The 22,742-nt window shown below is 42.4% G+C and overlaps 1 protein-coding gene across 2 annotated transcripts in view; it reads left to right on the top strand.

Moving 5' to 3' along the window:
* The window catches only part of FRMPD1 (FERM and PDZ domain containing 1), a 1,388,071-nt gene that overhangs the window by 422,346 nt on the left and 942,983 nt on the right, over positions 1 to 22,742 (top strand). For both annotated transcript variants that reach the window (XM_069630382.1, XM_069630381.1), the window contains exon 2: positions 18,055 to 18,159. In XM_069630382.1, the coding sequence (XP_069486483.1) occupies positions 18,059 to 18,159 (101 nt within the window). In that variant the 5' untranslated portion in view covers positions 18,055 to 18,058. The remainder of the gene's footprint in view (positions 1 to 18,054; positions 18,160 to 22,742) is intronic.

Here is a 22,742-nt window from a genome sequence, read left to right as displayed (position 1 = left end):
TAAGCCTCTGAGAGTACCATAGCAGATGCATGAGCCCTCTGTGGCATAGAAGGTGGGGTAGGAATGTTGTGACAGAGTAACTATCAGTCATTTGCTTTGTGACACTGTCACTGATGGCCAGAGATTCTAAAAAAAAGTAATATATGTCCATGTTTATTTATTTAGATGTTCATATTTAAAAAGACATCCCCCAATTATAATTTAACCAGTAATTAGAACTGAGGCAGAGCCGCCAAGCAAATCAGCTGGCCAGAAACACCAGATTTACTGCGTGAGAAAGGCTGCGTTTTAAGGGCCTTTGCTGGCCGTAAAAGCCCCCCCCCCACTTCACTGAGTACATTGTTTTAGTAATTTAACTTTAGTATTCGTGTGCACAAAATCTCATTTGTGCATAGCAGTGGTTAAGCCTTCCGAATGCCATATTTTTGGGCACCGGCAATCTGATGCACATATTCTTTTGGAACAAAAACTCTAGTTGGGAATGGATGATGACTCAGGGGAATCTAGTTTGTCTTGCAGAGCGGCAGTGTACGGTTTTGCATGGACCTTCAACCGTTCCGGGGACAGATCACGCGGGAGCCGGGGTGCAATGTAACTGCCTTTTTTGAACACTGGCATCAGTCTACCGGAAACCCCTTTGCCCCCTCCCTAACCCCAACATCACTTCCCTCTTATGGGGAAGGACCGCAACGACAGTCCACCCACATAACGATGTGGGCGGGTGATGCCGGGGCTGCAACAACCTGACAAGTAGAGGTTCGAATCCCGGTCCTGTGCTTAGCGGCTAGTCTCTGGTGTTAAGTGTGTTACAAAAGATTACTTCATTAACAGGCATTATTTATACTCTGTAGGGTATCTTTCCCAGGCTATATATCGTTAGTTTCTCCGGCACTGGAGTAATCCTGTTGTTTAGACCAGTGGAAACCACTTCAATCAGAACTTCCCACAAAACTGACCTTTTTTTTAGCCAAAATGATTGGAAAAAAGTGATTTATGTTATCTCGATATAACTGGGAGCCATGCATGCCTAAAGTTATACTCCTGGCAATGGGCCAGTGGCAGGTGGCATGGCAGTGGGTAAGCCTGAAATTACACAGCTCACAGCAAACATTAATCTGCACCTCTGTCAGTGATGTCAACAGAGACTGACTGGGAACAAATGCCTTATGAGCAGGTACCAGAAATCACAAAACTGCACTCAAACCACTTGCTGGACTCAGGCGGATAGCTCAGGGGCAACGCGGTTGCCCTGGATCAAGCTGGCACAGAACAACACAGGTTCGATCCCCGTGTCCTCGCTTACACATTTCTTGGTATTAAGGGCGTTATAAATAACCAATTATTGCACTATTCATTCGCACACCAACTAACCACCCCATTCAGATACTCGAATCAGTCACATTTCTTTACTGCCAGTCTACCAGCTCAGCAATCTACTCAACCATTCCAGACTTTTGAAAACTAGGCTTGTTTTGTTTCTGTTTAAAGTATGTGGCTTACTTTATTATAATCACCCATACAGGTCGAAATATTCATGCGATGCACCACAGGACGAGATTTCAGTATCCCTCCTCTTTTCTCCGGCCTCTTCTCCGGCCGGCTATCCACTATGCCGAGTCAGGGATTTGGGAGGCAGCCTGCAGTAAAGGCCAATGCTCTTGCTTTGCCAAAACTTGCTTTAAAATGTACACCTTATCAATAAGTGGTTCAACAATCTGACACAAGGAGGCTCTGTCACCCCTTAACACATCCCCAGTAAGAGTCCATCTTGTGTGCTGGAGGCCACAACTTATGATGCATGACGTCAGGTGGGAGACAGCCAGCAATGCGTTTTCCAAATGATCCCAAACTCCCGGATGCTGATGAGGAAAAAGGAAAGATTTTATAACGCGTACGTTCCCATTTCTGAACAGATTACATTCAACACAAGAGACACACATTTTTCACTGGAAGACTACTGTATTCTTTAAACCCCCCGCCCATCGCTGCTGGCTGTAATGGCACATGTCTCTGCACTTGCAGTATTTTTGACTGTGCCACGACTTTCTGTGCACCATGTCGTCTTTGCCTAGGTGCGCCCTCCCTCTACTGGCCTTCCCTCACTTGGTGGGCTTCCCGGACCGGTTTGGAACTTTACTCTCTCCACTTTACTCTCTCCACTATACGTTACCTGACTCCTACTTAGCCTTCTATTGATCTATTGATATCCGATCCTCACTCCATATTAACTACCCAATCTCAGTCGTATACTCTCACGGAAGCTAGCAATGATCTAGCTGTACCACACTTGACTTCATGTTTTCTGTGTTCAAATCACTGCTACTGTTCCCCGCGTACACTATAGTCGCAGCTTCCTATCTGCCAACTCTGTCAGCATTTAGGTTTGCTCACTACTCACGGAGAAGCATTTGTAGCCCATGTTGAATTGTTGCATTTCCTTGTTTTTTCTCGAAACACACATTTTGGGTGTATTTACAACCTGTTGCCCTGTTAAAACGCTGCCATTCTTCATTTGTGTTTGATTTTCAAATCTGGGTGTTTTTTAATCATCTGTTGCCCGTACTGAATTGCTGCATTTTTCCTACCCTTTGGACTATTATCTGGGTATTTCTTTTTAAAACCTGTCCTGTACTCTGTTAAAATGCTGCCATTTTTCATCTGTGTTCTATTTTGTTGTGTTGGGTATTTTTAATCATCTGTTGCCCGTACTGAATTGCTGCATTTTCCCTGCTTCTTGGAACTCAAATTCTGGATATTTTTTAATCTGCTGCCCTTGTTAAATCTTGTCTAAAGTACCTGCTTCATCTGTGCCTACGTGGCTGCTAGGCCACCTGGTGAGATCCATCATGCACTGTGCAGCCCTCTGTCTCTCTCCATCCCCTGGGCATCCTTTCTATCCCCCCTCTCCTATGGTGCTCTCTATCTCCCCTATCTATGCTAACTGCTTCTCTATTACCAATCCTCCTCCTCTTTCGAAACCGGAAGGAAAACGTTTAAGAAGTGTCTCCTGGTCTCGAACCCAGGTCTGCCCATTGCCAACACCTTTGTCAATGCTTATTTCAGGCAGGCTGTTACTGACATTATCTTTGTTGTTCCCTCTCTGAACCTATGGACTCCCCATATGGTTTCTGTCCTCTCTCCTTTCTCATCTTCAGTCCTCAATGGTGGTACCAGATGGGTTGTGTTGTTGGCACACTTCCCATCATCCAGTTGCATCATCAATGTCTACTCCAATGGCACTATCATGGCCCTGGGCTCCCAGCCAACCTCCTCCTTCTTGACAGGCGTCGTACATCTCTCATTAACTACCTCCCTTCTCCTGCCACTCATCCTTCTTCCACCCCCTTGCCTTCTTGCCCTGTTTGGCAGTGGTACCTTGTCCCTGTACCCCTCCGCAGAAAATCTTTAAAGGGGGCAACCAGCTTCACTTAGCTACCCTCAATTCTCGCTCTGCTGTTAAACACTCCTCTGACATATGTCACCTTCTTCAACACTTTGACCTTGACGTCTTCACGCCCACCAAGACATGGTTCAATGCCAGCTCTGTCACTGCTTTTGACACTCTAATTCCTGAGGGCTACAAGCTCCTCTCCAAGTCCAGGCCTAATCGGCCTGGAGGTAGAGTGGCCCTTGTTTTCCCAGAATGGATCCCTGCCTTTGTCATATAAAGGTTACAAGTCATACAGAACAGTGCTCTCCGTGCAGCCCAAGGCATTGCTAAAAGAGAACACATCTCGGAGGCCAGAAAACTAGCCCACTGGCTCCCAATTAAGGAAAGAATCGTCTTCAAAGCTCTTACACTGACCCACAAGTGCATTCACCTCACTGCTCCCGCTTACCTCTCCGAAAGGATCCACCCTGTCTCCTCCACAAGGCCAACCAGATCACCCTATACCAACATGCTCTATGTGCCACTAGTAAAAAGAGCCAGAGCGGGGGGTTCCAGCTTCCCATATCTTGCACCCACACACTGGAATGCCCTACCCCCCACTATCCGAGGTGAGGCCTCCCTCATCGCCTTCCGTAAAGCTATGAAAACCATCCTCTTCACATAAGGTCCCTCACATCAGCATGAATACTATACATTTTGACCCACTGCATAAGCTGGAATGTAATGACCAATCGCAGAAGCTGTAAGTATTGTATTATGTCTGTAATACTTATAATGTACCAACAACTGCTACCATTCCTGTACCTCTGTAACTAAGCTCTCACAAGTAACAGCGCCTCAATGCCCGTGGGCAGCTTGCGCGCTATATAAATCTAAATAAATAAATAAAAATAAATAAATACCCATTGAATCCTACTCCTCCTTTGAATGTCTTGTCTGCAAACTCTGCATCTCTCCTACCCTGTTGATCACTCTCACTACCATCTACAGGACCTCTGGGCTGGTCCCACTCTTCCTATCGGAGTGGGACAACCTCACCTCTTCTCTCCTGACATCTACCGCTAAGCTTCTCCTCCTTCACTATTCATCTTGACTCTCCTGATACAGTCTTAACCTTCCGCAACCTCTGTGACTCTTTCTCTTTCACCATTCTTCCCTCTGGCTAATCTCACTCAGCTGGGCACACTCTGGATGCATTCATCTCAGATGACCTCTCCCTCTTTCCAGCCCCCTCAGTAGACCTCTCTCTTGGTCTGATCACTCCTTTGCTCTCATCTGGAACTCCAGGGCTCCCAGCTAAGGCTCTTCGTAAACTGCCACCCTCCTCCTATGTAGTTTAAAGCTCCCAAAACTAAAAATGATTCACCCCAACTCCTATTTCCATCAGTTTAACATGTAAAGCCATAAATTGTGATAACTTGTGATCATTTATTTAGCTAATCCTCAAATTCAGCTGACAATCTTTACAGATAATATAACGAGCAACCAACATAACAAAAATACAAATGTTTGGTTTGAGCATATCTTTCTCAGCAAAAATGGTAAAGGAGAGACTCACCTCATTTGTCTGGCCAAAGCATTTTTTCATACACATACTCACTCGACTCCAAAGTCTGGTCACCTTTGAACATGCAGCTAGTATATATGAATATCATCAACCTATGCTTTAGTCTGCCTTGGGCAGGATCTCTCAACTCCCTCACGCAATGATGTAGGCGAAGACACCCAAATGGAATCTATTCCCACTCAAGATGGCATTTCATCAAAGGTACTTTTGTCACTCCGAGCAGCGTTCTAGCGTTCCCCCAAGATGGCCACCGCTGTCCATCGCCATGGCGACGTTACACTGCTCACAGCTGACTGAAGAGGCCTAGGAGCTTCGCCTGCTGCATTGCTTTGCCCCGTTATTCTTGTTTCTATGCCCTCTTGTTGGTTGACTTTGCTTTCCCTCGCTTCCTCGCTGGGGTGCAGGCTCCTAAATCACCTTCCTTTGCTGCTCCTTGGATTCACAGCTCCGCTGGGTCGGCCTTCTCCCTTCTCGAAGCCGCCTCCCTTGGTACGGTACCAATGGTACCCGCCTTCCCTTTATGTCTTCCCTCTGACACGGCTACGCTGGGTCGGGCTTCTCGCAGCCAGTCACATTTCCTCTTGTTGGAGCTGCTTGGGATTTTACTTCCTCTTTAGCGCTAGCTCTTTTCTGCTCGGCTTTCTTCCCGTTTCACTCTCTGTTCTACTTTCACTTCTCGGTTTTCACTTTGGCTTCTCGTCTCTCTCAATTTCTCCCGCTCCTTTGCAGGGCTCTCTTTCTGTCATTCTCTTGTACCTAAGACCTGCAGCCTGCCCCATTATTCACATCCTTCGTCAAGGACCTTCAACTCATATTATGGACTGAAAGACCGCATCTAAGAAGCTGGATTGTACAACGGAACTAAGGTTCTTTTTTCCACAGTGGTTTTCCCCTATTTCTGGGCATAGCCTGGTGATTACTCTCCTCCAACATTTCATTTTCAGAAGGCGAGTGTTTATCAAGGCTTCGTCCTTAATCATCTTTCAGAGGACTTACTACTCATCAGCTTCAGATCAGGTCAGTCTGTATTCTCAAATCTTTCACAGTTGTTACAGCTCCTTTGTGTAATTCTGAGTCAATGCTTCCAGTGATGATATGTTGAAAAAATGACCATCTACTCGTTTCACTCTCTGGGTCAGCATTGTTCCAATCCTCGATGAATGATTGATATGACTGGTCCAGAAGAGAAAATATGTCAACTTCGTTCTTCTGAAAAGAAACTCTCAGTTGCACTGATTTTGGAATGAGCTAATGATTGCAATGGTTCTAATCACTTCGACTGGTGATCATACACAAGGGGGATCATTACGAGTTTGGCAGTGCAGGAAAAAAGTGGAGCTAATACTGTATACCTCAATTTTTCTTGCACCGCGAAACTACAAAGTTTGCCGGTATTACCTCCACTGGCATTACCGAATGGTAATACCAGTAATTTTTGGCAGTAAAGTGGAGGTAAGTTCCCCACTTTACCTCCAGAAATACTGGTATTACCATTTGGTAATACCAGCTGTGGTCCTACCAGCAAAAATCTACAACAGAGTCTTATGCACTCCATTAAATGGTGATTAACAACTACAAACCGCTACTTGTAATCAGGTGGTATTCCCGCAGGAGGTAATACCTCCAGTGGTAATACTGTCTGACAAAGTGGTGGTATTGGTAATTCCATTTGCTGGTATTCTTGTAGATTTACCGCGAGAATACTGGCAAGCTCGTAATGAGCCTCAAGGTGTCTTAAATAGTACACTCTCTTTTCTTTACATGATATGAAAAGAAAGTCTTGAATCACTGGGCCAAAAAAAAAAACGTATTCCATATTGGCAAGTTGTTCTTTGGATAGGAGATCCCGATGATCTTTTATAATTCAGACCAATCATGGTAAAATGTGGCTAAAGTCTTCAGTGTAACCAGTAATGTCTGGGACAGCCATTTCCCTATAAAACTGGATAGTCAAGGATTTGCTATTTTTGTGATCGAGCAAACCCCTAATCTTCTTAATAATTATATCTACAATTAGAACCATCTAGCCCCTCCTTCCTAATAGTCTTAGAAAGTTTGTCCAACTAATACAAATTGATTTCCACCCCCAAATTAAATGTGTTGACAGATTTTGCAATTTATTACAAATTATTGTTGTCGCATGTATGCGTGAAGAATCAAATAATAAGATGAGTGTAGGAGGAATTAACATTTTGACTGTGTTTATGTGATCGAATATTTTTCATTTCAAACCTTCCTCTCTGTCTGTTAACCTGCTCTATCATTGGGTCGTAGTTAATGTGATGCACGTTCCATTACTTTCTACAGTAATATTTACTGCTGAATATCTGGCATTTGAAGACGGCAAACTGCAATTGGGGGGTGTTCCAAGTCAAAACTTCTTTCATGTTGGTATTAATATGGCGCCCTTATATCATACAACACTCTTCTAGTAACGTAAATATAGTTGTGTCAACCTTCCCAAAGTTTGCCCTGGATAAAGACTCATTGGGCATGACTTACAAAAGCATTTTACAATAGCGCAATCTCATTGAAAATCGCTTTGCAAAGCAGCCCATCATCTGCATCCACCCACTCATCAACCCACTGGCCTGTTCATTCATTCATCAACTCACTCACTCTTCCATCCAGACACACGGTCATCCAGCAACCCACTCAAACCATTAATAGAAAACACACACACACACCACCACACCCTGACCCTTCAACAAACAAACATCTCACAAATTAAAGAAGACATCTTTTCTTTCCAATGCTATTTTTGTTTACAGTATGCTGCTTACCTTATTACAACCCCCCGCCCCCCTGTCCCTACATTCATGTGATACGCCACAGTAAGGGATTTCATTATCCCTGATCCTTTCTTTGGCTTCACTGGCCGCCTCCCAACTAGCTGTGCCTGGCATTGGGGAAGCGGCTTGCAGCAAAAGCTAATACTATTGGCTTTGGATATGCTTCTTTTGAATCAAGCCTACTTATTAGCCAATATCCGGGAAAGGAGCTTGTGTCACCACTTAAAGCATCGCTAGATCAGTGTATTCTGTCGAGGTCTGAAAGCCAGATCGCAATGCATAAAGTCAGATGAGATACTAGAAATTAGTTTTCAGAATGGTTCATGATTTAAAGCGCAAATCCCCAGAAGATTTAGACAAGGGAAGGGTTTTCATAGCACATATGTTCACATATCTGATCAGAATACCTTCAGCATAAGAGACAGGCATGTTTCGCTGTAAGGCTACTGTAGACTTAAAACTAGTGATAAGAATTTAAGATTGATTTTAGCCCACATCAAGACACCCACATCCTTGCATAAACTCTGCAATGATATCACCAATTACTTTCTTTTTAGGGAGAAAAATATCCAGCAAACCAGATACGAAGCACATATCGATGGAAAAGTTGAAGCCCTTCCCAAGTCGATTATAACCCCATCGCTCAAATGATTTAAGTTAATCATAGAAGCAGACTTTAAAAAGCAGGTGAAGTCGAGCAATAAAGCCAGTTCCCAAGCATACCCATGAGCTTCGGACATCTACAAAAACATCCTTATGAAAGAGAGCCTAGCACTCTACTTTCACAAAATGATGAGTACTTCACTGGAAACAGTAATTGTACCAAGATCTTTCTAGACAGAATGTTCAAGCATTCCTCAAAAACACTATAGCAAAACCAGAGAACCTCTCTAACTGCCAATCGATCTTCACTTACCGTACCCAGCTAAAATCGTAAAAATCTAGGTATACAGACAAATCTTGGAACATTTTGTTCAAATACATCCTAGACCATGGGCATGAGGGATTCAGACCAAGGAGAGGAAAAGAGTCTGCTTTCCTATCCATTTGGGATGCCATTCAAATCATTGCTTATGGTAATGTCACTGCAGCCCTTATACTCCTAGCTATCTCAGCGGCATTTCATACCATCAACCACAGATCACTAATACTGAGAGTGGAAGAAGTCGGTCTAGACAGCACAGTGGTAGAGTGAATGAGATCTTTTCCCAAGGAAAGAAAATAAATCACCTGGCCTCACATTTTCAGATCCCACTCACGCAGAAATACAAGTGGAGTCCTGCAAGGACCAAGCACATCACCCCTACTTTTCACTGTATACAGGTTTGCAATTATGAGGCTCATTAAAAACAGTTTAACCTGCTAACAATACATTTATGACACAAAAATCATTTTTAACGTGACCAGCAGCAAGCAAAGTAACGCTGCGCTGAACAGCAGCCTCAGACAAGAGAGCACTTTCATGATGATTAACCACGTAAAACCTAACCGGACAAGATAAAATTATGATAGTTTCACCCGGTGCCACACTGGAAGCACTAATACATTATGGGCACTTGACCAAAAACCACAAAAGTGATTCAGAACCATGTGATCCTTGTGGACAAAAGACTTCCTTTGGAATGGCAAAGCAGCACTTTAGTAAATAAATGCGTCCCCAACATTGCTCATTCAGACGAATAATGCCATTCCTCACCTTCATGCACACAACATGTAATTGTTTAAAAAAAAAAAAAGAATAGACTATGCCAACAGCCTAATTTCCTTGCTAAGAAACGTAAGTGCATCCAGGAGACAGCAGAAAGACTACTACTCTGACTGGAGATGTGGGAAAAAAGCCCTAAGAGCACTCAACTGGCTACCGGTTAAAAAAAAGAATACATTTCAAAGCACATTAAATCATCCACTGAACCCTTCGGGACCGTGGAGCTGAATTCATCCAAGAACATCTCATCCAATACCAACCAAGATGAGCCATGCGATACAGTGATGGCGTGCTACTAGAGACCAAATGACAGAGGCATGGAGGAACAGCTTTCTTCAACATGGTGTCTAACTTCTTGAACACTCTGCACACGGTAATGCATACAATCCAGGATCTCGTTTGCTTCAGGTAAACACTATAGACCCGTTTTTTTAATGCCCAACTGACCAAGTCACCTCGCAGACACCAAGGTCCGATTACCATCTTGTGCAAACCGGCAGCTAAAACCGAGCACTTGCTAGATATTTAGCGCTTGAGCTGTGGATAAACACTCAGGAATGGCATTCCGGCTCCTCTCTGCCACCACAATGTGACCTTTGTTCCCATTTGTCCAACAGAATTCTAGTCTTGCTGTGTACACATGGCCAATCACACCATATCTCTCCCCTAGTGTCACATGCTTGCCTCACCTCTAGGTGCTACACCATACACTGCTCCATGTTGTGATTGCCATTCGAGAATCTGGTTCTATGTGAAAATTCCGCATTTTGAAGACTGAACACAAAAAAAGACTTATTTATTTTGGCCGATTTCGTGCAGTCTTCAAAATGCCGAATGATCACATTCTACTCCCCCACCTCTCAAGCTCAAAACCAGAGCCCTATACCCCCCCTGTAAATCCAATCTCTGGCCTGTCCCCACCCCTCCGTCACTCAGAAGTTTCGTTCCTCCAACTGCGCCCTCATCCCAGCCAAAAGCCGTTCTCCCATCCCACCCCCACTAAAGACAAACACACACTTTCATTTACCCCCTCTGCGTCCCGCCCCAAACATTATTCACACACACAGACACACACAGACACACTCACATGCATATACACTCAACCACACACAAAACAATAAAAAAAACATTCACCAAACACTTACCTGGTTCACCAGCGACTTTCATCTTCCGGTCCCGCCGTGCCTGTCAACCCGTGCGAGCTGGGGTTGACAGTGAGGATTAGAAAGACCACTCAGAGCGGTCTCCGAGTGGTCTATCAAAATTGGCCATTAAATAAAACAATGTTTTAAAATCGTTTTATTCACTTAGTATCAAGAATCTGTGTAATATGGGCAATGAAAATATATCTTCTTGCTAATGTCTCACTCCAGTTTATGCTCACCCCACTCACTAACTACCCGTTATCTAAATTCAAACATGTTACATGCAAACAAACAAAGCCAACACCCCTTCCTGCAGATGGCAAAACAACAGAACACTGCACCATTACACCCAATTTACATACCACAGCCTCTGCAAATGCATCCTAGATTTTTGAGCACTCAAGGTCTGCTGTCTAGACATAAACGCTTAGTGTTTCTCCTCAGAACCGTCTGTAGTTTGATATGATAATGTTGACATAACAGTTAGGGAATGAAGTAATTCCTATTTTTGTTATCTCTGAATCACCCTGATGTTTCACTCTGTTTTTGAAGCTCGCATGAATGAAGTCGAAATGTGAGTTAGCAACGCAGAAGATATTACTAATAAGATTACTAACTCAGAAACGCAGGCTGTCTACCTTCAAAAACAGACTGACAACCTTTAAAACAGAAATTGAAGAAATAACCTGTGCATTGTAGGACTTCCAGAAGGAATTGAAAGAGTTGATCCTATTGCCTTCCTATATATATTTCTTCCTCAAATTCTCAGCCTACCACTCTCTGTGCAACTCAACATCCAGAGAGCTCATCGAATTGGCCCCAGCAACTTATCCTCCAGTACTCGCAGTCCTTCCAGAACCCTTATTTTAGCTCTCCTAGATTTCACACACATCACCATCATCATGCAAAAAGTTAGACAACTCCAACAGCTACATGGGAAGGTAAAACAATTTGTATCACACAAGATGTTTCCAAGATAACGGCTGCAAGAAGAAGAGACCTTCTGACTTTCCGACCTGCTCTTAAGCAATTAAATGCCAGATATGGCGTTATCCACCCTGCTACCCTGAAAGTTACGTTAAATGGGCAGACTTCAACATTTCAAAAAACAACAGATCTAAGACAATACATCCAATCTCACAAAAGGTCTGCTATGGATACTTCCAACCCCATCACATGAATTAATTCTACAACCACCTGCATTCTTCATTTTGAAATTGAATATCCTTCATCGGAGCAGAGAATGGTGGCCCATCCTTTCTTCTCTTCCTTGGCTCTCCTTGCCCCATCATTTAATTTTTGGACATGGATTGGTGTGGCTGGTTCCTGTTCGCCACTTTTCTTGTGATCTTTTTTGACTATAACTCTTTTTTTACCAATCTTCATGTCCTCATTGTTTGTTACCCCCTTCCTTATGTCTCACTCCATTCATGTTGTCCCTCGCCTTGTTGGGTACTTATATTTTTTTACTTGCTAACAAGATTTTCTGCTTTACAGTTACTGCTTTATTTGAATTACTGTTCATGTTAATGCATATGTATCTTTTTTCTTGATTGATGCCTCTCAGTATTGTTTCCTGGAATGTTAAAGGATTACATAATCCCATTAAGAGACAAAAAGACCTTTCACACCTCAACAGATTGAAGCCCTTTATAGCTTGTATACAGGAATCACATCTCCTGCAGATGAAGCAGCAAAACCTAAGCGACATTGGGTGGGTCAGGTTTTTTTCAGTGCAGCCAATGGATAAAAAATGGTGTAATCACACTTATTAACAAAACCCTCAAAAGTAAAGTTATGTCTACGGGATCCGATCAGTCAGGGAGATGGGTTATTCTTAACATATTAGTCGAATCCACAACCTATATGATTCTTAATGTATATGGACCTACCTCTGCAGATCCCTCCTTTTGGAAACAACTCGGAAAACATATACTACTTCGTAACCCCCTTAATTTGATTGTACGTGGAGATTGTAACTAAGTCATAGACCCCTTTCTGGACAGGAAATCCAATGTGCGATATACTAACACTACATCCCATACACAATGTATTAACTTTATATCTGAAACAGGCCTTTGCGATGCTTGGCGAATCCTACATCCAACTGACTCAGAATTTACCTTCTATTCTATACCCCACAATCATGGCTTATTATATTTTTATCCCTAAATCTATGGTAATCCTTTTACTTGATGCCGAGATAGAATCCATTACAATCTCTGACCATGCTCCAGTGCACATTCAAATTGCTACCACAATAACCTCTCACAACTCTTGCAGATGGAGATTTAATACCAGTCTATTAAATGATGCATCGTTTATGATATGATATGATATTTTATTTGTATCGAGCTCATACACAGGTGCTTCAGAACGCAAAATTTACACAATTTATCACACAACAATATAATCATTTTTTCTCTGAAAATAAAGATCAGATCACTTCTATCCCCAATAATTGGGACTGCTACAAAGCAGTCCTTAGAGGTCATATTATTTCTTTTGTACCTAACAAGAAGAAAACACTTAATTCTGAATCTGAATCCATTTTCAAATGGCTTAAACCCCTAGAAATTCAATTTGCCTGCACAAACTCTTCCATAATCCTTAAGGACATTTTGAAACTAAGATTTCAATACAATAAAATTATTATACAATATTCCTGTTCTAATCTTCTTAAATACAAAGTCAAAATATACCAATTTTCCAATAAAACCAGTAAAACATTGGCTTCTTACCTTAAACTTAAGAAGGAGAAAACCAAAATTGTTGTTATTAAAGATCACTTGGGAAGTAGGACATTTTCTCATAAAGAAATTGTGCATGCCTTCAAGAAATTCTACTCCAATGTATATACTTCCGAAGCCCCTCCTGATAATCCCGCTATTAATGACTTCTTATATAACATACCTCGTAACTCCTATCCTCAAACCGACTTCTCTTCACTCAGTGCTCCAATTACTCCCCTTGAAATACATCTAGCTATTAGAAACCTAAAAAAAGGTACAGCCCCTGGGACGATGGCTTTCCCATTGATTTTATTGCCCATTTTTCCAATCTATTAATCCCTAAACTCAACAAACTTGTCTCGGGAGGAAAGGTCAGCGGCAACGTGCGTGCCTTGGAAGCAAGACGACACGAAGCAACACATGTTTGATCCTCGGGTCTGTGCTTAGAAACCTCTGGGTGTTTAAGCATGTTATAAATACGCAGCTAAGAGAAAAACAATTATGCAAATACAAAACAAACAATTCCTGTAACAGCGCCTCGATGCCTGCGGGCTGTGTGAGCGCTTTAAAAAAAAAAATTAAAAAATGTATTTTCATTTTAAATAACATGGCCCAAGGTTCTTTTTCAGAAGCTATGCTAATAGTATTCCCTAAACCCGATAAAGATCTAGAACTCCCCCAAAACTACCGTCCAATTTCCCTTATTAATACTGACTGCAAGATTTATGCTAAAATTCTTGCCAACAGAGTCCTCCCTTTCCTACCCAATCTCCTTAAGCAAGACCAAGGGGGATATGTAAAAGGCAGAGTGTCCTCCTCCCATATTAGCCTTTTTCTTAGACATCATTGACATCTTAAACAAATCAAGTGACCCCTTTGCTGCAATAGCTCTCGATGCTGAAAAAGCTTTCGATAGAGTTGAATAGGACTTTATGTTCCAAGCGCTCAAATGGCATGGGTTTGGTGCTCCTTTTCTATCTATGATTAAGATCCTTTATTCCAATCCCAAAACTGCAGTCTTTGGAAATGGTCAATTATCCTGCTTCTTCCCCTAATCTAGAGGAACGCGTCAGGGCTGCCCACTATCTCCTATACTCTTTAGTCTAGCGTTAGAACCCTTTCTCTAAGCCATACATCAAAATGATAATATTTTAGGAATTTCATTTGACAATTTACATATCAAAATAGCGGCTTATACTGACGATATACTTTTATTCTTAAAAAACCCTCAGCAAAATACACAACATTTACTTAATAACATATCTAGATTTTCTGATGCGTCATGCTACAAATTCAACACTGACAAATCGGAGATTCTTCCACTCAACACTCATTGCACCCCGTTTCACACTAGTACTCTAGCCATGAAATGGTGTCCCCTAGGATTCAAATATTTAGGTATCTATATTTCTGCTTCCATCAATAGTATTCGCAAACATAACTCAGATAGTACATTAGCCAGAGTCAAAGAGCTAGTTTCTCTTGGTCCCCCCCTTTATCTCTCTTGGTGGGGTAGACTGGAATCGATTAAGATGATAATCCCCCCATAATACTTTATCTTCTCTATATGCTGCATATTCCTCTTTCTCCTTCTTTCTTCAAATCTATATTTTCCTGTCTTAATAAATTCTTATGGAGGAGAAAGAAACATAGAATTTCGCTTGGTAAGCTTAAAAGATCCCGTTCCCAGGGAGGGGTAGGTTTCCCTGATTTCAAAAAAATCATTTAGCCTTTACTGTTAAGCAGACACAGTGGTGGTTCTTTCAGGATATATCATTTCAAGTGCCTAGCTGGGTTTGCCTGGAGAATGGAGAGGGTTATGGCTTCCCCATTGTCCCTCGCTGACCTCTACCTCATTAAAGGGAAAGTAAATTTACTAAATACTCCTGTTTTCGTCAATCCATCCTCTCTCTTAGGTTATTTATGTTCCCATCCAAAGCTAAACAATCCTCATTTATATCTCCCTCATTTGGCTTAACGCCCTGATTAAAATCAAAGGTAAATCCATTTTCTGGAAGCCGTGGCTCTCTTAAGGGAATAAAATTTTGTAATCAACTATTTAAATGTGGTATTCCCATTACATTCAATGAATTTATTGCCAAATTCCATATGCCTGGCTCTTCCCTGATGCAATTTCTTACAATTATTGCTGCAATTGTAGAACATTGTGAGATATTGATGTATAGTTCCAATAATCCTAATGCGCTAAGATTGCTTCATATGCTCAACTCTAATACGACTTCGGCTATCTACTAAAACATCCTATTAATTGCTTCACCTACCTCCAGGATTCAATGTCTTCACAATGACTGGAGAAGAGATTGCTTACTGTTGGACCATCAGCTTTGCTGGCCCTCCCAATGGCAGTGTATTTATAAAATTACCACTTCTGCAAGTCTTATCCAAACATTATTCTTTTTTCATCACAGAGACTTTATCAACCCTGTATGTCTTTTTAAATGTGCTTTATTACAGAATGATAATTGCTGGAGCTGCTTACAGGTTCAAGGTTCCTTCAAGCATATGTTTATTGAATGCCAATATGTGAAGCTGTTTTGGAACACCATCAAGTGTATTTTTACCTTTCTTTGGATTTCTGTTTTAATTTTCTTATTTTAGGCAGTTCCTTGCTACATAATATTTCCATCAACAAATATGCTAGGTGCCTGTTTGATTTGTGCTTAATGGTAGCAATCCAAAATATCACAACCAATTGGAAAAATCGAAGTCAAATTCATTATAAATTTTGGTGGAATTCTATATGCAATATCCATAGAATGAAAGGCTGTAATGCATCCACCCTTGACTTACTAAATAAGTATCAGTTGAAATGGCAATTATTCAATGAATATTTATCCGTGTAGACTCTCATCAGTAACTTGTGAATCACTATCCTTTCACAATACATGTTATATTTGTACCCTACTCTTCTTCCCCTTCCCTTTTCTCTTCCTCTTGTTGGTGTTCTGTCTGTTTGGTGTTGTGTCGTGTTGTCTGTAATGTGTTTCCCCCCTCAAGATACAAACATTAGTAGTACTGTTCGAAACTATATGATATAAGGTTACTTGGCTTATTTTATCTTGTTTCCCTGGTCATACATCTGCTGCTTTTCTTGACTTATGATGTTTGTATTATTTGCCTTGTATACCTAATTTCATCCAATAAAATCATTAAACACATGGGCCTCACTGCGACCCTGGCGGTAGCCGTGCTCTTTTTAAGGGCACGGCTGCCACTGGTAATGATTTTTTATTGGAGCCCAGAAAAGGGCAATAACCGGGTCATGCAGACCTTGGCGGACCCGGTAATTGCCCTTTTCTGGGCTCTGGTAAAAATGTATCCCCATTCCCATTTGAGCCCCATAGGGCTCAGTGAGAATGTGGAGGATGCTATCAACGGGCCCGTTAATGACGGGTCCGTTGTTAGTATCCTGGTCTGCTAGCGGGTCCCGCTAAGGACGCCTGGTCTGGCCAGGCATCCTGAGCGGGACCTGCAGCAGACCGCGTAATGAGGCGGCACGGGAATGAACGGGGCCGGTCCCATACCGGCCCAGTTCATACTGTGGCCACCTGGGTTGTAATGAGGCCCAATGTAATGCCAGTTCTATAGGGACAAGAATAATTGTAGCAAACTCAGTTCTTCAGCAATACTTTGTTGAAGACTACCTTAGTTCAATGGTCTGCAGCCTTTGGCTCTCCGGGTGTTTAGACAACAAATTCCAAAAATCCTAGTCATCATAACCAATGTTGACAGATCACAGAAGTCATCCTGAAACATCTGAAAAGTGTAAGGCTGGAGACCCTTTAGTTGAAAAACTGTCCCTCCTCCCAGATTCAGCTATGCTTACTGATCAGGATGGTGTTTGTAGGGCTCAAGGGTAAAAAAAAGTAATGTCCAAGCAGATATACATATAGAAGCTATACACAGTTTTGTTAGCTCAATAATTGATTTATGTTTAACAACATAAAATAGTAGTAACTGGAGGACTCTGATAAAAAAACTGATAAAAAAATAATTGCAAATATTTTTTTCTTTATGACTAACATAGAGGAGACTAAGTCAACAGCACAGAATTCAAAGAGCATCTTAGCTATAGGACCACCTGTCAGCCCGCCACCCCACTGGCTGCACAGCGCTGATGGAGTCAGATTATTATTCAGATACCCTATGCTGCACTCTGTGGTTTTAGCGCACGGTGGTGGGATGCTGGGATCTGACGTGTGTGGAACATAGCATTTTTCTCCTACACTTTCCATATACTGCAAAACAAGTTACTCACAGGTTTTGGGTCAGGATCGAGGGGTCGCCAAGGCCTATGATGATGGTGATAGTTTCAAGGTCTGAAACAATCAGGCTGTGGGTCTATGGCTTGTTGAGGCAGCTTGTGTAGTTCAGGCAGACTGCACAGGATTAGCACAATCTTCTACAGTCACTCCCGCCGTCAGCAGAAATGGTACAGCAAAACAATCGTAGTAAACTAAGCCAAAACCTAAATATCATGCAGGGTTTGTAGGTGAAGAACGATCAAGGACTTGGTGGGCCGGGAGGTCCGGGTGCATTTCTAAACAGAGTGCACAGCAAAGGACCGAGGCTGTGGTCCTCCTAGAATATTGAAGAGAATATGTGTGCTCTGAAGAAACAAGTGGTATTTTAGAAGTAAACACTGGTTACTTATTTATTTTGTACCCTATACTCAAGCAATGTTAATGAATGTATTTTCAGGTAAATGGAAGATCAGGAGAGCAGCCTCTTCCAAGCACGCAAGGCAAAGAGGATAGAGCAGATGGTGGCAAGATGGCTTCGTCGATCTAGAGATAATTTACCAAGGTAGGATTTTAATGTTTCACTCAAAATGTGTTGAATACTTTTTATTTGCTCTTTTAAAGAGCTGCTTCGCTCTGACATCCCTCCTGACTGGAAGTTACTCTGAAAGTGAGATGCAAATGTTTACCTTGTGTAGAGATGAGGCTTCTTGTTATTAGCGTCATACACAAGACACAGTCCACAAAGTCTTTATACATGTTGTCGCATTTCACAACTAAAAGGAATCCCTTCATATCAAATGTTCCCTTTCTGCAGAGGGGATGGCCAACCTGCTAGTGCTACGTATGGATCTGGATTCGGTCCATTTTGAGGAATGGGGCAAAGGCAGAGACCATTCTCTGTGATCCATGCATCACAACAAAGGGGAAGAGATATGGTCTAGTGGCCAAGGTGCAGACCTTGGAAACCAGTGTTCTTCTAACCCCCGCTTCTGCACTTGATGAACAACATTTTGAATTTGAACAAATCACTTTATCTTTCTGGGCCGAATTATTTAATACATATGATGCAAACAGGTTAAAAAGTGTATAGTGTGATATCTTGTGTTGTCCCGGTTACATGTTCCTTGTGCCTCCCCGTTACATTCTGGTATCTGCAATCTGGTGTTGACTGGACTCTACATATCACATGCTTGTAAATACAGTGGGCTTCATTACAAGGTTGGAGGTAGCCTTGCCGGTAAAATCGGCAAGGCTACCTCCAAACTCGCACCCGGGTCCGGCACCCGCGGATGGACAATTACCGGGCTATTCCGGCCCAGCCGGACTCGGTAATTGCCCTTTCGCGGGTGCCAGGCCCGGAACTTCCCCATTCCCTTTGAGCCCCATAGGGAATGGGGAAGGTGGTAGCACCGGTACCATTAATAACAGTACCGGTGCTACCATCATGTTCTGCTCGCGGGTGCTGGTACGGCCACCAGGTCAGACCAGGTGGCTTCAAGGGCACCCGCGAGTGGAACTCGTAGTATGGCGGTGCACTAGCTTTGGTGCCGGTAGTGATAACAGCGCAGTTGTTGCCTTACCGACATACTTGTAATGAGGCCCAGTGCCTTGTGTTTGAGATGCTCCTTCTACAATAAGTGTTCCCTGTAAAGCACTCAGTCGTTGAGTAAGGTCTGCTTTATATCAAATACCACATATTTAAGGAACCATCATAACCACTGAAGTCAGGAACAATTGGTTTACAAAGTCCATATTCTGGGTGTGATTTTTGGCAAAACAAAGTACATTTAAATCACAGATTCTAGCTGTTGAGAGCTGTGCAGACTAGCTGTTCAGAGCTTGTGGTCACCTGCGTAAGCTTACTCAGAACAGTGCCCAATATGTATCCACTCAACGCTGCAACACGTTGGTTTTGTTGATCAATTTTACCACAGCTTAATAGCTGTAACTCTTAGTAGGCATTCCAAATGGCACAGAACAAGGCTGTTGATGTCATTCTAAAAACACATACCAACAAATCATATAACACATGCACCTTCCGAACTGCACTTACTTTCAATTAAGAGTGCAATTTAAGATCGAACAACTCGATGATAGGGCCAGTAGAGACACACACTGGCTCTTCATTTGCCAGCACCCATCCCTCTTGTGGCCAATCAGGATCTTGTGTTCTAGATCAAAACACTCCCTTGTCACCTGGTGGATCAAGAAGAAATGGTTTGGAGGTCAATACCTTGAAAATCTGTCACCAGTCCAAAGACATATATTGCCAGCCGAAAATCAGATCAACAACCTTCATCTCTTCAGAAGAATTTTTTTGGCCAAACAACTTCAGGTTCAGTTTCACCCTTCATACCTAGCTGCCCCACTATTTAACTCAACTTTTATGAATACATTCGCAAACCTAATGTTACTAAATAAATGTATGACGACTTTTACCTGTCTTTTTCTTTTACATGAATCAGGACCCTACATATCATTGAGTTCTCAGAGGCCACCATTCATTAGCAGAGCGGGTTATTCAGCCGTTTAAGCTGACAGTTTGGCATCCAACCAAATCACTTTGATGTTAGAATCATTAGTCACAGAGGGATAGCCCAGTGTTTCCGGTCATATTTTGCACACAATCAAGGGTGCAATGAACAGTTAATGATTAAAGGACCATTTCTAAGTGAGTAGCAAACCAATTCCATCACCACGCGCAGGTGTTCCATAGGGTAGAAAATACAATCTATTAAATACTGTGGAATGGTAGAAAAATGGACATAATTTCGAGGTATGTCACTCCGCACTTTCTCGTTCAGCATTCTAAGATTCCAAATCTCCAAGCATCACACCCAGAACCTGCTCTTAGAATAAGACTCCTTTCTCAGCAAGCAAGCTTCCTGAACATAGCCAGGCACTTCCTTATTAAGTACTGTTTATGACTATGTTTTTATTTTGATGTTACTGTTGTTTGATAGTGCACCCAATTGAAACAGAGCTTTTACAAAACACATTAGTGTAAGAAGGGAGCATGAATTAAATGAAGGGTGAGAGTGAGGAGTACAGTTGAGAATCACAGTACCATACAGCTACAGGTAACAGTCACAGTATCATACAAGTACGGTACATTCCTAGTTGACAAATCAATCATCAATGTGTCTAAACTATTGCATGTCATGGGTCAAAGACTATAAGCGAAAAGCTGGGCGGATCTCACCAAGGCAGCAATTTTTAAATGAGTATATGTTACCGCCTACAAAAACGTGAAATCTACAAATGTTGGAAATGCCAACGTTAGGCTTGCAACCAACACTAAAAGAAAAATAAACAAGTAAAATCTGCAAACCTAGGGAATGCAACATTAAGATTAATACAGACATTAATATAAAATATTTCTCAAACCTCAAAATACTCCCATGCAAGTTAAACCTCAAATCCCACAACAAAGCTACTTGACCGCACTCAGTTTCAATATAGAACTCAGTATGTAACCTACCTAATCTTTAAAGTGTGCCTTGCAGTGTTAGCTAGGCACAATGGAATCAGGACATGCAGTGCTTAATGAGCAAAATGGGATCATACCTTACTCTGCTTCCTGTGCATCCTGGAATTAGACCTGGCAGTGTACACTTCAGCAGACACAACGACTCAGGGCTCAATGAGGAAGTGACTGAAAGGAAAAATATTGCAAGATGGAACTTGGAGGCAACGTTCCCAGAGCTCAACAGAAAAGTGACAGAAAGGAGAAACTCTGCAGGCTGTAACTTGGAGGGAACGTTCCCAGAGCCCAATGAGAAAGTAACTGAAAGGAGAAATCCTGTATCCCGGAACATGGAGGGAACGTCCCCAGAGCTCAAAGAGAAACTGACTGGAAGGAGAAATGCAGCATCCTGGAACTTGGAAATACATGTCCCACAGCTCCACGAGGAACTGACTGAAAGGATGAATGCCACAAGATGGAACTTGGATGGAAGGTTTCCAGAGCTCAATGAGAAAGTGACTGAAAGGAGGAACTCTGCATGCTGGAACTTGGAGGGAATGTTCCCAGGGTCCAATGAGAAAATCACTGAAAGGAGAAATCCTGTATGCTGGAACATGGAAGGAAAGTTCCCAGAACTCACGGAGAAAGTAACTGAAAGAAGAAATCCTGTACGCTGGAACATGGAGGGAACGTCCCCAGAGTCCAATGAGAAAGTATCTGAAAGGAGAAATCCTGTATGCTGGAACTTGGAGGGAAAAATCCCGGAGCTCAATGAGAAACTGACATGAAGGAGAAATACGGCACGCTGGAACTTGGCAATAAAGGTTCCAGCGCTCCATGAGGAACTGACTCAAAGGATGAATGCCACAAGGTGGAACTTGGATGGAAGGTTTCCAGAGCTCAATGAGTAAGTTACTGAAAGGAGAAACTCTCTATGCTGGAACTTGGAGGGAACATTCCCAGAGATCCATGAGAACTTGACTGAAAGAGAAACTCTCTATGCTGGAATTTGGAGGGAACTTTCCCAGAGTTCAATGAGAGTGAACATCTGCCTGCTGGAACTTGGATGGAATGTTCCCAGAGCTTCAGGAGTAAGTGACTGAAAGGAGGACCTCTGCCTGCTGGAACTTGGAAGGAACGTTCCCAGAGTTCAATGAGAATGTGACTAAAAGGAGGACCGATGCACTCTAGAACTTGGAGGGAAAGTTCCCAGATCTCAGTAAGGAACCAAATAAAAGGAAAAATGTGGCAAGTTGGAACTTGGAAGGAAACGTCCCAGAGCTCAATGACGAAGTGACTGAAAGGAAAAACGCTGCAAGCTGGAAGGGGGGGTGGTTTCTAGAGCACATTGAAAAGTTTATTAAGATCAGAAACATTGCAAACTGGAACTTGGAAGCAGAGGGCCTAAAGCTTATTGTGAAGGTGAATGATAGGAGAAACACTGCATGCTGGAATTTCAATTCATCGTTTTTAGCTTCAACTGAGAAAGAGGCTTGATGGATCAATACTGAGTCCTGGAACTTGAAGCCAAGCCACACTTAGCAAAAAGGAGAATCATTGAATGATGGGAACAGTGGTTAACTAACAGAGAACATTTAGAGATCCAGCCCACCTGACCAATCTTTTCAATAGTACAATTATTAAATTGTATCTCTTGTCCAAAGTCCTAATTTTAATAA

Source organism: Ambystoma mexicanum, chromosome 6q, assembly GCF_040938575.1.
Source record: "Ambystoma mexicanum isolate Mex_15411 chromosome 6q, UKY_AmexF1_1, whole genome shotgun sequence".
Lineage (NCBI taxonomy): Eukaryota > Metazoa > Chordata > Amphibia > Caudata > Ambystomatidae > Ambystoma > Ambystoma mexicanum.
Note: the sequence above shows the minus strand (reverse complement) of the source record. Positions and strands in the feature narration are given on the sequence as shown.